This window comes from Chiloscyllium punctatum, chromosome 1, assembly GCF_047496795.1.
Source record: "Chiloscyllium punctatum isolate Juve2018m chromosome 1, sChiPun1.3, whole genome shotgun sequence".
Lineage (NCBI taxonomy): Eukaryota > Metazoa > Chordata > Chondrichthyes > Orectolobiformes > Hemiscylliidae > Chiloscyllium > Chiloscyllium punctatum.
In genome coordinates, this window is record NC_092739.1 from 7,479,811 (window position 1) to 7,496,607 (window position 16,797).

The window sequence follows — 16,797 nt, forward strand, 5'->3', positions numbered from 1 at the left end:
TGGGCCCTCAACATTTTACAATTTACATCAGTGATTTAAGTGAGGGATAAAAAGGTATGGTGGCTAAATTTGCAGTTGTCACTAGATATGTAGGAACATCTGTCATGAAGGTGACATAACTTTAAGCCTCCTGAGACATCACCTTCAAAACCCACAACCACTATCATCTTGAACAACAAGGATAGTAGATACATGGGAACACCATGACCTGCAAGGTCCCCTCCAAACCTTTCACCATCCTGACTTGAAAATATATTGTATTCCCTTCGGTGTCATTGGATTAAAGTCTCTGAACTCCTTTTCTACTGGCAGTGTGGATCTACTCACCACATGGACTGCAGTAGTTCAAGAAGGTAGCTCACCACCACTTTATCAAGGCATCTCAGGATTGTCCAAAAATACCGATGCAGCCAGTGGATACCCGCATCCAATGAATGAATAAAGAAAAATAATAGGGATGCAGGCCAATTTAGATAGATTGAGTTGATTGGAAAAAAAATCTGTCAGGTATATAAATATGGCGAAATAAAAAATTATTCACTTCGATTGGAAGAATAAAAGGGCAGTACTATTTAAACGGTGAACAACTGAAAAGTTCTGAGATGCAGAGGATTAGATGTTGCATGAGTTAAGAGTTATTATGCAGGTACAGCATGTGGTTAAGATAACTTATGGAATATATGTTTTACTACAAGAGAAATTGAACAAAGGAGTAAGGATGTTAAGCTTTAGTTATGCAAGGCATTGTCTCAACAGTGTCTCAAATACTGTGTGCAGTTTTCATCTCCTCCTTATTTAAGGAAGGATGTACATGTTCTGGAAATGGTTCAGAGGAGGTTTACTAGATTATTACCTGGAATCAGTGGATTGTCTTAGGAGGAAAGCTTGGGTGGGTAGGTGTTTCCAGTAGAGTTTAGATAAGCAAGGAGTGATTTAATTGAGTTTATAAGATCCAGAATTGCCTTGCTGAGGTGGATATGGAAAGGAGGTGAGGCCCAAAACTAAGGGACTCTTTTAAAATTAGTGTTTGGCCTATTAGGACAGAGTGAGTCAGTTTGTTTTTGGATGAATGGGAATGTGGAGTTCAGAACACAAACAGATCAGACATTTCTTTTCATGGCTTGAACAGCTGAATGGCTTACTTTTAATCTGAATTAAGGTGGGTGTATGGATTTTGATTTGCCTAACTTGCCATTCTGATTATCAGTATTTTTGTCTGATTTTGATTCTGTTCTGGTGCAAACATTTCTTTGTTTTTCACTCAGTCATGAGTAAATTTCTTTCATTGAGGCAACTGAATATTTCTCCAGCTAATGTAGACAAGGAAAAGACAATTCTACAATGCTCTGAATTTTTCATAAAACATCCTGTTGTTTTATGTCTGGAAAATAGGCAGCTGCTGAGTTGGCTATCTCATGTTATTAGTTTAGCCATTTTGCAAGCCATATTTCTTTGCCATGAAGACAGAGTCGTCACCAGACTCCTCTTGTGAACATCTTAGCAAACTTTAGGTGACAGTTGAAGATTTTGCTGGAGGTTCTCTGTCTACCTTCAGTATATTAGGTTGTTCCATACAAAGATGTTCAGTCTGTAAGAGAGCATGAAGGTAGGAAAGAAATTGGAGAACATAAGGAACCTACCAACTTGAGCATGCAGTATTTATTTTAATTTACAGTTGGTCTGAAATGCTAAACATGACTTTATCAAAAGTTTCACTCCTAGCCACCGACATCTGCAGTCAAATTTGAGGGACAATAGAGCTGCAAAATACTATATAGCTACGACCTGCACAAAATGAGTAAAAACATCTCCTGTTTTTTAAATGTTAATATAGTGGTGTAATAAAACCAATGTTGATGGTACTTTACAGGCTGTAAGGCAAACAGTTGTCCCCTTGGGTTAAGAGAAGTGATCTTGACTGCCCAGTAATCCTCTCAGCCTTCAGCTGTGGGCCTATAAATCTACTCATGCTTACTTCTGTAACTGTAGCCAAGATGTTTCATATTTACAATAAAATGTAAAGTAATGTATTTTTAAATGCCTGTTCTTAGTCCCAGCAACTCAAGCAAAATAGTTACGATATTTTCTTTTAATGCAAACACATAAAAAGAAAGCAAATTAAACATTTTCTTTACAGAACTAGGACAACAAATGTGGTGTACAATGTTGCATTAAGTGGAAGAATTGCTTTTATTTGAAGCAGATCTGCAATATGTTGATGCAGTAGTATCCTATAATTCCATTAGAATTGCAAGGTTCATTTCAGTGCTCTAGTTGAAATGAGCAATTGTTGAGAAGTAGCAATTGTAGCTTTTAATTCTGTGTTTGCAGATCATTGGTAATGTTAGAAGAAAAATTGTTTAAGAGAATAGTGGAAAGCGCATAGTGGCTGGATTATTATTGACAGCCTGTTCACAGAAAAGAAATAGGGATTTCAGCACACAATTCTGCCAACGTATCTATTTGTGTTTTCTTGTGATAATGTCAGAAATTACATTACCACTGCCTTATGCGGTGTTGATGCTGAAATTGATAGCGCAAATAAATGGAGCACATACAGAAAGTCCATTTTGAGTGTTTACTATTATATTAGTTTTTCCAATCAGCCTTTCCTTCCTCCCTCCATTCCTATCCCTTTCCTCACCCACTTCCCATCCACCTGACCACTCAGCATCTACCCTCTTCCCATCTACCCTGCTTCATCCAAAGCTGGCTTCCTCTCCAACCCACTCCTCTCTTTTCTGCTCACCCCTTCCCCATCCTCCTTTTCTTCCTTTCTCCCCACCCCTTCCCCATCCTCCTTTTTCTTCCCTTCTCCCCTCTCGTGTTTCTCCCCCATTGCCCTGAATTCTCTCTCTCTGCAGCTCCCCTGTTCCTTCTCTATCTACTCCCCTTGTTGAAGTTCAGTTCTTCTTTTATGGCTCTAAGTGATAATTGGGTGAAACCTGTGAGCTCTCAAAGTTTTTATTTTATTATTGTTCTTGGCTATTGAGTTGGCAGTGAAACTTGTTTGTGAATATAAAAAAAACTCTTGCTCCTCCTATTTTGCTGTGGTAATCATAGAACCTCTATAGTATGGAAAGAGGCATCCATCGAATTTGCACCAACCCTCTGAAGAGCATCCTATCCAGACCCTTCCCCCATAACCTCGCATTTACAGTAGCTACTCCATCAAACCTAACATCACTGCACACTATGGTGCAATTAAACATGGCCAATCCACCTAGGCGAACGTGAGGACTGCAGATGCTGGAGATTAGAGTCGAGAGTATGATGCTAGAAAAGCACAGCAGGTTAGGCAGTATCTGAGGAGCAGGAGAATTGACATTCTGGGCATGAGCCCTTTATCCTAATGAAGGGCTTTTGCCCGAAACGTCAATCCACCTAAGCTGCACGTTTTTGGATTTCAAAACCCATGCAGACACTGGGAGAATATGCAAACTCCACACAGTTACCGAAGGCTAGAATTGAACCCAGGTTTGGCATGTGAGGCAACGGTGCTTACCACTGAGTCATTGTGCCACCCCAGCTAATTATTAATTAAATCAAAAGTATGTTACAGCGCACAAATGAGTGCCACCTAATGATGCAGTTTGTTATTTCACATAAGGAAAGTTGCTTATGTAGTGATTAAGTAATGAAGTACCATGTTTGGACTCAATCTGCATGTATTTATACTTTCTTATGTCTTCAAATAAATATTTGCCAAGGCCTGTAAAGTGCGCACAGTTGGATAGGGTTTTCTTAAAATAAACTCGTTAACTGTCTTAATTCCAAAATAATCATTTCTTCTCTTTTTACACTACTACAGACACTGCTTCAATTACCTAGCTTTGATAGTTAGATCTGCAGCAATGTTTTACCAGCATCTTGAGCATTGTGTTTAGGGTGTGTCAAATAAGCAGAACATTATTCAAGTGTACTTTAGAGGGAAAGAACATTACATTTATGGAAGGACCTTTATGGTTTATTAATTAAAGGAATATAACTAGAATATATACATGAAGACTTTTTAAATAAGTGTGTGCAAAACAGACTGACAGAAGTTGTTTCCCTGCCGTTTACTGCATCCCATCCTTCTATTAAGTTTGTTAGCAGCATTAATAAAATGGATTGTATTCAGATGTTAGCTGTGTACAGCCTTAATATGTACCATGTGCACACTAGTTAAGCAAAAGAACAATTCATCAATTTTATTTATCTTTTTGGTTAATGAGACAATTGACTACACGTTTCACCCTTAGGCTACAACACATAAATTTAAAATGCTGCGATTAACGCTAAAAATCTAAGATTCACTGCTGTAGCTTACAGATTCATTTGAGTTTTGTACTGTGTTAAATTGTACATAAAGTGATTTGTTATATCACATATAAATCATTGCTTTATTTTAAATAATCTTCATAACTGTTTCTTTTGTCTTTCACAAACATTGAAAGCAGATATCTTACCAGTGCATTTCAATTTAAAAGAAAAAAAAATCAGCTCCTGGTGCAGCATTTTGTTGTCCCTTCTTATTTTAAGTAGGTTTTTAAATCTCATAATCATTTCTCCTCCTCCTTTGCATTTGCTCCTATTGTAATGGGTTACTATTGTAATGGGTGGAGGTTGGTACAATTGCAACATTTAAAAGGCATTTGGATGGGTATATGAATAGGAAGGGTTTGGAGGGATATGGGCCAGGTCCTGGAGGTGGGACTAGATTGGGTTGGAATATCTGGTCGGCATGGACAGGTTGGACTGAAGGGTCTGTTTCAATGCTGTACATCTGTGACTCTACTAAAGATATATCTTTTGCTAGCTGGAATAGCAAGGTTTTTCCTGATAAAACAGCATGGTCATGCTCAACTGTAACAAAGTATGAGCTTAAATGGAATAAGTCGGCCCATCTTTCCATCTGATTGCTACTCCTCACTTCAGATATTCCACTGTCCACTGGTCTAATTGTGACTTGAAGATAGTGCCCAATCTGAGGCAAGCGAGTGAGTATGATGAGCAGAACTGAGATTCAAATACTCCAACTTGTCATTGTGTTTCATTTCTACTGTTCATATATTTCCCCAGGTTTAAATGCACAGTGGTAATTTTTATAGATTCATAAAATCTATATAGGCTTGTGTTTCATGCTGTTGCATTGAGCTACAAAATGAACTTTGCCCCATTAAAGTTTTTGTGCCCGAGTAAGCACTTTGAGCATTTGTATCATTAGGGACGGAGGAAGTCAGCAGTTGTAGTTTTTCTGTCATTTCTTTAACTGGTTTCTGTTACATTGTAGGATAGCTGACACACTGCATGGTGTTTCCTGTGGAGTGGGGGAGAGCGTACACCCAGGCTTTTGTGCGATGGGAGCAAAGATCTGGGAGATAAAATTCCTGCTTTTACTAGTTAACCTGAGTACTAAGCGGGAAACCTGCTGTGCACTTATTCTTTTTCTACCAAAGTTTGTGAAGACAGAAATTTTGTCCCCATTTCCTGGTAGTTGCCTGTTGTGTATTTTATCAACTCATAAAAATCAGAGCAGGAGTGGAATATATCAAAGCAAAGAATGGCTTCTATCATATGTTTTTAAAGCTGCTGACTTTAGGAAGAGAATTAAAGTTTCAGACTAATTTTCATGTCTCATTTGGCCAAGCTGGCTGCAGTTCTGAATTCATTTTTCATGCATATTAATTCAAAACCATGCTTTTCTGTACAGTACTAATCTCGTTTTACTACAGATTGATTTTTATTAAGTTGCAAATTCCCATAACAAAAAGCACCATTTTTTAAAAATATGACTAGTCAAAACTTTAATTACAATCTAAAGTAACTCTAACAGGAACTCCTGGTGCTGTGGATGTTATCCTAGTTAGTTTCCACAGTACTGACAGTAGCTGGTAAATACCTACATTCATGCCGACCAAGTTTTGAGTATGACTGGATAAGTGTCAAGTAGGAAACTATTGCTGAGCAACATGGGCAACCTGAACACATGATAAGGAGATGTTGTGACAACTAGTTTGCAGTGTGGAGTGATCCCAACAGTGTAGGTTCAATTCTCTCACCAGCTGAGGTTACCATGAAGGATTATCCTTCTCAACGTCTCCCTTTGCCTGAGGTATGATGACCTTCAGCTTAAACAGCCAGCAGACTTCTCTCTCTCTCTCTCTCTCTCTCTCTCTCTCTCTATGGTCAGGTAAGAATATGGTGACTTTATCTTTACCTTTCAGAGTTCAGGGAAGTTATTTCGTAGAGGTCCTACTTTTCTTCAGGTGGCAGTTCCACCTATTTTACTTAAAAGGCATAATTTAATCAACCTGTTCAGATGTGTTATGGCACTCCTCTGGAACACGTGGTATTTGATCCTGGGCCTTTTGGTTCAGCAGTGGAAACACTACCACTGTGCTACAAGAGCCTTAGCAGTATATTTATATATAGTAAATGACCCAGTTAAAGGCAATACTCTAATATTAAGTGGCCATAAATCAATAAATACATGTGAAAGGGACCTAGTACTTTTCAGGGACCAAGATGTAGGCTGGCCTTCTGGTATGCTAAGTTTAAATTATTAATGCTTTTTGCATCTTAACTCATTGTAACATCTTGAGATCAGAAGTAATTTTAAATACTTTAGCTTACCCTGTCAGCTGTAGGCCAATTATGTTATAATAGGTACAATGCATTTGTTATTTATTGATGTCATAGTGGACGTCTTGCTTTCTAAGCAAAAATGTAACAAATAAGAAAGGAATTTGAATTTTTATTGTGATTTTCACAACCTCAAGATGCTCAAATGCATTACATCCAATTCAGTACTTTTAAAGTCTAATCACTACTGTGATGTTGGAAGTGCATACTCAATATACACAGGGTAAGGTCCCAACAACCGAATAGGATAATGACCAGATCTGTTTTAGTGAGGGCCTGAAAATAAATTTTGGCCAAGACACCAGCGAGCTCTGCTACTCTTTAAATAATGCCCTGAAATCTTTCCCGTCCAGCTGAGAGGGCAGTATTGTATGAAGTGTCAATTTAGATTATCTGCTGAAGTCGCCAGTATGGGAATTGTCTCTGAGCTAGAAAGTTGTGATTTGCTACCATTAACACAATTAAAACCTGAAAGTTTGGCAAAACTGATAAAAATGTCATTTTCAATAAATTTTTACAGTTTCATCTCAAGCATATAAATGTAACTGTTACATTTCTGTTGTAATAACATAAGTAATAATGCAATATCAAAGAAACAAAAATGTGTAAGTCTAGGAGAATGGGATCCTGCACAGTTGTTTTGGAGGTATGATGGAACAAACTCTGCTATATTTGATTATTACTGGATGGACAAGATTCTAGACCTAAATTTTCTGATTGTAACATTTTAATGGTAATCCATTCACTGTTGCTTGTACTGTAAAACTTAGATCTTTATTTCCGTTATCTTTCAATAAACATCACTGCCAACCAGGTTTCTACATAAATGATTTTAGGCTCTGAGGCCCGACTTCAACTCTATGCAAAAGAGTGGGTTTTGAACAAGTTCAGTTTTCATCCAGAGATGTGTGAAGCATTTCACGGCATCATTTCAGTTGTAAAGAATATATTGGAATTTTATTTTGGAGTTATATTTTATCATTATTTTCAAATCAGAAGAACAAGTATATGATTATTGAAATTTAAAGGATTGGTATAAGAATTGTATAGCTTGATGTGCTTAGATACCAACAGTTCAGCAGTTATATTTTATTCATAAGTTGAAATGTCCATATTAAGCACATAACATGAAATTGTGCCATCACCTTTAGTGAACTTGTTCCATGCTTGCTTTTCTTCGAAAAAATTTTTAATTCTTTTAGATTTTGGATTGCTTAATATATTGATGGCAAATTGTTGTAAAGTATTTTTTTCAACTGGCAACAACGCATTCACTTGTGCTCCAATAAACTGATTGCATGAAATACTCTCATGAATTAAATGAATAGATTGATTAATGACTAGAAAGTTTGTCTTAAAACATTGTTCATTTAAACAAGAATTGATATTTTTTCACCCATGGATCTTGCCTTTAAGAGTCACTATCAATGCTGTTCATGTGTTACAAGCTGAATTTTGATTGAACTCATCTGGCTAAGATGTTATATTGATGTCTTTTTATGAGATCAAAATTGGGAAATTCTGTTAAAAGCAAAGTTACAGTGTAGAAGCACTGATCTGCTAAGCAATTTGAATATATCTATTACTACTGATGACTCAATTTTGATATATCTAGTTGGGATTAGTCCAAGCGGTGTTGGTGAGATTTTAGCATGTCATGTGTTTTTATTTATTTTTGTTTATTATAACAGAATTGCAATGTGGAGTTGAAAGATGATTGGATTCTAGATTTCTGTGGCTTCAAATTTAACTGACAGGACTGTCATTTTTAACAATGATCTGTGTTGTAACCCAAATCATGGTGTCTGCAAAATGAAGGAAGGCTTGGTTGCTTCAGGAACTGAGTAACCACAGCAATATCATTAACCGTATAGGCCTCCGTCAGTTATATTTTGAAGTAGCGATTCCTTGTCAGGCAAGTTGAAATAAAACAACAATTCAATTCTTATGATTCAAACTCAATCAGTGGCCACTCATCTCACTATTTCAGCTGCACCTCAACATTTGAAAGTTTCTGATTGGATTTCAAAACTTTAAAAATATAAATCTGGGAGTACAATGTGCAATATATTAAAACATTGTGTCAGTCTGCATTTAAGTAGCAACTAATGGATTGTGTAGACTACCATAAAATATACCACTTTTGGAATACTGTATTCAGTTCTGGTCTGCTTGCTATTGAAAGGACGTTATGAATCTTGAAAAGGTTCAGAGAAGATTTACAAGGATGTTGCCAGGGTTGGAGCATTTGAACTACAAGGAAATGCCGAATAGTCTGTGGCTATTTTTCCTAGAACGGCAGAGGCTGAAGGGCAACCTTATAGAGGTCTATATAATAATGAGGGGCACATCTAGGTTGAATAGCGAAGGTGTTTTCCCCCAGGATAGCCAAGTCCAAACGCAAAGGGCATAGGTTTAAGGTGTGAGGGGAAAGATTTAAAAGGGACCTAAAAGGCAACTTTTTCATGCAGAGGGTGATGCGTGTATGGAATAAGCTGCCAGAGGAAGTGATGGAGGCTGGTACAATGACAACATTTAAAAGGCTGGGTATGTGAATTGGAAAGGGTTTAGAGGCATATGGGCCAAATGCTGGCAAATAGGACTAGATTAATTTAGGATATCATCTGGTTGGCATAGACGAGTTGGACTGAAGGGCCATGCTGTATAGCTGTATGACTTTATGCTGCATTCACATACAGATGAACGTATACACGTGCAAGAACTGAAATGTCTAAATAACCCTGTTTCAGCACAGTACTAACTGCTTCTGACACTGTTAAATATACAGTGTGTAATGTGTTTTTTCCTGATTACAACTAGATAAACTGTGTACCAGCAGCAGTGAGAAAATACATGCAATTTACACAAAGTAAAGGATTATACTAATAAACTTGAATTTGATCGTTTACTTTAGCACTCTTCCCTGGCATGCCAGTTGAAACAGTATGCCAAAACTTTCAGTGAAATCATACATTATATCCGTTTCTTACTGGAATACAAAGGCTTTAACCAGTTTTACATTTAGTTTTTTTGTAACTGTATAATAATGATTACATCCAACATGTATTCCCATTATTACATAACCCAATTGCAAGATCCGAAACATGTAACTGATGAGAAATTTGTTTCAAAATATTTATATGTATTTGGTTGTGATGTGACAACTCATTTTCTGTGTAAATGTTTACTTTTAAAGAAATTTAAAGTAAGGGCTGTGTTGTGCATAATTATATTGATAGTCAAAAAATATAGTTATATTCAAGTAGAAAAAAAATGGAAGTTTAAAATCCCCAGTGCAAATACTTCTAAAGCCAGGATTATAATCTTTGCTTGGATTTCACGATCACTTTTATGCTTTCAGTGAGCTCAAGGCCTGCCAAACAATGCACTTGCAAGACCTTCCAAGTCAAACAGCCAGGAATACCAGTAAAAATAGAGGTTTCCAGCACGTATCATTTTTGGTTTTTGTTGACTGCACAAGACCTGTGAATCAGGCATCAACAGTCCTAGCACCCCATTAAACCAACATAATAGTCACTATTATTTAATTATTGCTTGGCAGTCTTGATCATCGAAAACAGCTCATTATGAGTACATTTCTGTTTGGAAAGTTTTTAATTCACACGATGGCTTTCAGTAAATTACAATACATGCAACCTATCTGCTCACACCTGCCTGAGCTGAGGGGTTAGCTATTCCACTCTAGTACACGATCAGCAGGGAACTGCAGAGGAAGTGGACTGGCTTTGATAATACAAGAACTTAACAGCAGGGACACAATGGAAAATCTAAATTTCTTAATGGAAATTCTTCATTTATAATTTTATTTTTGTTGCTGCTTGGTGTATAAATTAACATTGAATTGTACTGTAGAGCCAACACTAATCAGATTGCACAGATACTGGCTCAGTAAATTTTAAGCTTGAGTGTAGACAGCATTTAATATTACTAAATGCCTTCATAAAGTTATTTTTTTTTAAACCTTTCTTCATTTGCTCATTATTTGAAGAATTTTCTTTGGATTGGCCTAACTAGCTTTGGGTCCAATGAACAAATTGACAGTAGATGCTTGGTAATGAGATAATTTAAAATCCAGTTACAAGTGTAAAAGTGGGATTGTATTAATCATTTCTACTCTTTTCACTTTGGTTCCAGAAATTCTGTTGCAGCAACGTAAATAAAAAGTGGAAAAAGCTGAAAGCAGACTGTATCATATTGTTGTAAAGAAAGCATTTAAAAGAGAAAAGAAACTCATCCATGTGCTGTATTAAATATTTAATTATGTCACTGAACAAAAACAGAAATTGCTGGAGAAACTCAGCATGTCTGGCAACATCTGTGGAGAGAAAGCAGTTAACAATTAGAGTTTAGTGACCCTTCTTTAGTTCTGAGTTTCTCCTGCAATTTCTGCTTTGGTTTCAGATCTTCAGCATCTGCAGTTCTTTGTTGTATGCTATATCAAATGCTGCAATGTTCAATATTGTCATTTTTATTGAGCTGAACAATTGCTTAAATTACTTTTTCAGATGAATATGCTGCTCCTCGGGCTATCCTAACCGGCCATGACTGTGAGATTAGCTGTGCTGCAATATGTGCAGAACTCGGTCTGGTCATCAGTGGTTCAAAAGGTAGGTACAGGTAGAAGAAGTTTGTTATTGAAATAAATATTGTATTCTAATGTGCAAATGCTTACTTAATGGACGAGGTGCTGGAGATCTTTGCACTTTTTTAATTGCCTCTGCTACTCATTTGAGTGCACTTTCCCATGCCTTTCAAGTATCTTTAGAGAGTAGCACATTGCATGAGAAAATATTAGGAGACAATGATTGTGATGATGTAAAATAAGAGAAAAGAGCATGAAGGTAAGCCCAAGAATATGAGAAAATACACGTAATTATTCAAGGAAATATGCAATATCAGTTACCTGCTTAAAATGTGTCTGCTGTATCTGATACTAAGGCTCAACTTTGGCAAGATAGTTCATGTAAAGGCCTTTTCCTGTCACAGAACAAAAGCATTTTTTAAAGATGTCTTTCAGTTCATGCTGGCTCTGTATGTTATTGGCCTTTGTAAGACCAGCACATCACTTATGACTCTTAAGCTTGAAACAACATTTTTTAAAAAACACATTGATTCATCAGGCTGTGGTCTTTGCGTTAAACCTTAAAGATACAGTGGGTAATATAGTCTCATAAGTTAGTGGTGTAATGAAGGTTCATACCCCGATTCCTCCATACGGTGAGCTATTAGTCTAATTTATGTTTGGAAGAACCACCTAAAGTAAAATTGAAAAGAAGCTAGAGAGAAACTTTGTAAAGGAGTCGCCAAACAACACCTGTCCACATCTTTGGTGCCAATATTAAATGTAAATAGCTAAGATCTGAGAACAGTATTATTTGAATAATGGCATAGATAGAGTGAAGTAGTAGCAGCAATGTAAATAAGAGGGGCAATAATGTGCATGGCTGAAATTGGAGCAATGCCACAATCAGTTAGTTAAACATCACACAACTCCAGGTTATAGTCCAACAGGTTTATTTGGAAGCACTAGCTTTCGGAGCACTGCTCCTTCATCAGATGGTTATGGAGTATAAGATCGTAAGACACTGAATTTGTAGCAAAAGTGTGCAGTATGATGTAACTGAAATTATATATTGAAAAAGACCTGGATTTTTTTAAGTCTCTCATCTTTTAGAATGGGCATGTTGATTTGAGTTCTTTCATGTGTAAGTCACAAAACTTTTTTAAAAGTTACGATTTACATATTAAAGAACTGAAACCAACATGCCCATTCTAAAAGATGGGAGACTTAACAAACAATCCAGGTTTTTTTCAATATATAATTTCAGTTACATCACACTGTAAACTTTTGCTACAAGTTCTGTGTCTTATGATCTTATACTCCACAACCACCTGATGAAGGAGCAGTGCTCCGAAAGCTAGTGCTTCCAATTAAACTTGTTGGACTATAACCTGGTGTTGTGTGATTTTTAACTTTGTACACCCTAGTTCAACACTGGCATCTTGAAATCATGACAATCAGTTAGGTTTTGCATTTTTGCTTTTGTTTCCAGTGCTTTTGTTCTTTTAAAGATTCAGAACTTTCAACGTACTGTCATTATAATGACACGCACAATCACTGTATGTATGTAGGAAAATAGCACATTAAAGCTACAGTAACTAACTTGCAAGATAACCAAATACATTTCAGTAAATTTGTTGATTACTTTCATAAACCCACTGTAACATGTATGCATCTGCTATCTGCTGCGGTTATTACCTTTTAGGTTCTTTTTTCAAGTGGCAAATTCTAATCTGGTTCATACAATTGTGAAAAAGTACCAAGCATCCCTGACACAATTTGATAATTTACTTCATGAAGAGTGGAAACAAAAACTTTGGACTTTATTGCTAGAGGATAGAATAAAAAGACTAATTTGATATGAAAACTTGGTTTGACCACGCTTGAGTAACTCTGCCATTTTGGTCCCTCTATTACAAAACTGGAGCACTGCAGAAAGTACAGAGAGATTTACAAGGGTGTTATTAAAATTGAAGCAATGTATAACTACAAAGAATAAATAAGCCTGTCTTCTCTGGAAAAAAAATCTTAGAATGCAAACCTGATAGCTATCTTCAAAATTATGAAAAAGTTCACTCAGGTAACTTAGAGAAAGTAGCTGAGTTATAGAATCTTGAAGCACAAATTGAGACCATCAAGCTAATCTTGCTTCCAATTGTTTGCAAACACTGTCCACTTCCACTCTAGTTTTGTTGTGTTGCCCTAGTGCCTTGCAACTTGCATCTGTGGTAGCGAAAGTGAATGCTTAAGGTTGCAGACAGGTATCAATCAAGCAGGATTCCACATTCTAATGAAACTTCAGTTGAAAAGCTTCTCCTAAATTCTGTTTTGACTTTATTAGTGATTATCTTACATGATGGCCCCTAGTTCCAGTATCCTACAAGAGGTTTTCCTGGAAACTCCATGACAATTTTCTGTAAGGTCATCCCTCAGCCTTTTGTTTTCCAGAAAACAGAGCTCCAGCATCTTTAAGCTTTCTAACATTTAATTCTAGTGGCATCCTGCTGACTTTTATGTACCTTCTCCACTGTCTCTGTCATTTTTGTAATATGTAGACCAAAATCATGCATAATACCAAGGTTTGATACAATTTTAACATAACTTAATTGTTTTTCAATTCTATCCTTTGCAAACATATCGTAGATACTGCTTGGTATTTTGTTTTATTGCCTTATTAACGTTTGTGCGAAGATTTGTAGCTCGGGTGCTTGTTGTGGTTGTGCTCGCTGAGCTGGGAATTTGTGTTGCAGACATTTCGTCCCCTGTCTAGGTGACTTTCTCAGTGCTTGGGAGCCTCCTGTGAAGCGCTTCTGTGATCTTTTCTCCGGCATTTATAGTGGCTTGAATCTGCCGCTTCCGGTTGTCAGTTCCAGCTGTCCACTGCAGTGGCCGGTATATTGGGTCCAGGTCAATATGTTTGTTGATCAACAAGCACGTTGACCTGGACCCAATATACCGGCCACTGCAGCAGACAGCTGGAACTGATAACTGGAAGTGGCAGATTCAAACCACTATAAATGCCGGAGAAAAGATCACAGAAGCGCTTCACAGGAGGGTCCCAAGCACGGAGGATGTCACCCAGACAGGGGACGAAACGTCTGCAACACAAATTCCCTGCCTTATTAACCCATGTCATTATTTTTAGTACATTATGTATTGATATCCCAGATCTCCTTGCTACTTGTGTGACTTAGAACTTCAACGTCAAAACAGTCAGTGTCCTCTTTGCTCTTTCCAGGAAAATGTTGCACCTCACTCGTATTTAAATTGAAATTCATTTGCTAATTACACAAACTTTGCAATATTATTTATGGCTTGTATTTTGTTAGGTCTTCCTGACTGTGCTCCTCAATTTGGTGTTATCCAAAAATTTTGAACTTGAATTTCTTTTTCTGGTTTCCAGCACTGATCCTCACAGACACCACTTAGCATCCATATAGACCAGAGTTTCATCCTTTCAAAAAACCTTCTTATTAATATTTTCTAATTTTATATTCTCTTCAGTGTAAACTGAAACAATGTAAATATTTAATATACCTGTTGTTTCATTGTCATCAACTTTTTAAGTTCATTATTTTGCATTTCTTAGTGGCCCTACCTAACGTATTTGTCAAATACTTTGCTCTACACTATTCTTCGATAATTTATTTTTCTTTGTAGTGCTCTTACAGTTTGTTACAATTCTCCTCGCTGTTAACTGCATTTCCAAATGTTGCCTTATCTGCATATTTCACTATTTGAATCCAGAGCATTGGCCAAATACATAGGAAAGTCACTAACCAATCAAATAAAGTATTTAGAAGAAGTTGAGAATATGGGACACTGAGTATTAATCCATTTCAGATGAGTCATGTTGGATGTATGAGGGAGAAGGGGAAAGTGGAGTACTAGATAGGATGGTGGTGGCACAGGATGGATAAGATCATTGGAGTGGATTAAAAGCACTGGAATAAACCATTTAAACTGTTTCCTGTTGATTCCATGCAATTCTACATAGCCTAGCCAAATAGGAAGCAAAATGTGAAGGACAAGTCCTCTCTGGATTGCTGAGAGAATCAGTAAATAATATAACTGGTAGAGTTATGACATTTGATCACTTGGCTTCCCTCATGCCCATAGTATTGTGTATGCTACAGACGAAAATTAAAATGATTTTATAAGAGGAGAAGATCAAAGCACTTGAATAATAAGCCAGCAGAATGTCAAAGTAGGTAAAACTGGGATGTCAGTTAACAAAAAAGACTTAAATAATTTTGGTTCTGTTTTATGTCATTGCACAAAAAAAAGAATAGTTACTTGGTCTGAATGGGCCAGCTCACACTTCTGCATATACTAAATCCCTGTACTGCTTGTGATTTCCTGTGAGAACAGAAACCTTTTTTAATGAACTCTACCTACTGCTGATTTGCTCCAGAAAAATTTTATTACCTTTTCCCAAAGGCTTTAAAAAATTTTGCAATAAAAGAATTACCAGATGCCTGACCCAAACACAACTCTAATTAATTGTTTCCATAGCAGCCAGCATTGTAGTGATGTTTTCAAAGCTGTTTTTATGTCTAAAAAGGTTGAACATTGAATCACCCAAACTACATCCAATCAGTGATATACAGCATATGCTAACAGTTCCTTTAACTATAAAGTGACATATGTCTGAAAATGCAACTTTCCTGCATATTGGTGGATGCAATAATATTTGCTAGGTAACTGTACAATAAGCTGAAATGGTAATTAAATTACAATGTATACATATTTCTGAAATGACAATGATTGAATAGAAAATAACAAACTGCAATATCATTCCAGTTGAACTTTGAGGATAAAGGAAAATAGAAAATGAAGAATTTTAGCCCACCTGACTGATGGATTTATTGAAAAGGGTTCATTGTTGTTTTTCAAAAATATCACTGAAATGTATTTCTTTTCTTAATGGTTGACAGAGGGTCCATGCCTAATCCATACAATGAATGGAGACCTTCTGAAGGCTCTTGAGAACCCTGAAAACTACTTGCATCCTCGATTAATCCAGTTGTCCACTGAAGGCCACTGCATTATTTACTATGAAAAGGGCCAGTTTTGTGTCTTCAGTGTGAATGGAAAGCTGCTGAGCAAGATGGAGACAGAAGATTCTGTGAAGGTAAGTAATGTCTTTTGCTTGGAAACAATTAAATCCCCTACATTCTTTACCCTTACTTGCTTCAGTGTTTTCTCCAAGCATTGTTTAACTTGGAAGAATATTGATGGGTAAGTTGACTATTGAGGTGACATTTGGTTTCCTAACCATGTTTCACCACAGTCCCCTTCATCCCTCTCCACCATGAGTCTCTGATATGTCTACCTCGTGAATTGAATAAGACAAATCCAGGAGTAACAATAAAGGAATCCAGGATGTCTGAAACACAGCTATTTTAGGTGAGAATGACGGAGGAGGCCAAGCAAAACTGGAATCAATGGGTATCAGGGGCAAACTCTCCACTGGCTGGAGTCATACTTGGCAGGTAGGAAGATGGTTGTGGTTATTGGAGGTCAACCATCTCAGCTCAAGGACATCTCTGCAGGAGTTCCTCTGGTAATGTCCTAGCCCCAGCTAT

General features: G+C 36.9%; 1 protein-coding gene across 3 annotated transcripts in view; it reads left to right on the forward strand.

Annotated features, from left to right (window-relative positions):
* The window catches only part of lrba (LPS-responsive vesicle trafficking, beach and anchor containing), an 894,965-nt gene that overhangs the window by 866,567 nt on the left and 11,601 nt on the right, over positions 1 to 16,797 (forward strand). For all 3 annotated transcript variants that reach the window (XM_072561970.1, XM_072562677.1, XM_072563520.1), the window contains 2 exons: positions 11,154 to 11,255; positions 16,147 to 16,343. In XM_072561970.1, coding sequence (XP_072418071.1) covers positions 11,154 to 11,255; positions 16,147 to 16,343 — 299 coding nt within the window. The remainder of the gene's footprint in view (positions 1 to 11,153; positions 11,256 to 16,146; positions 16,344 to 16,797) is intronic.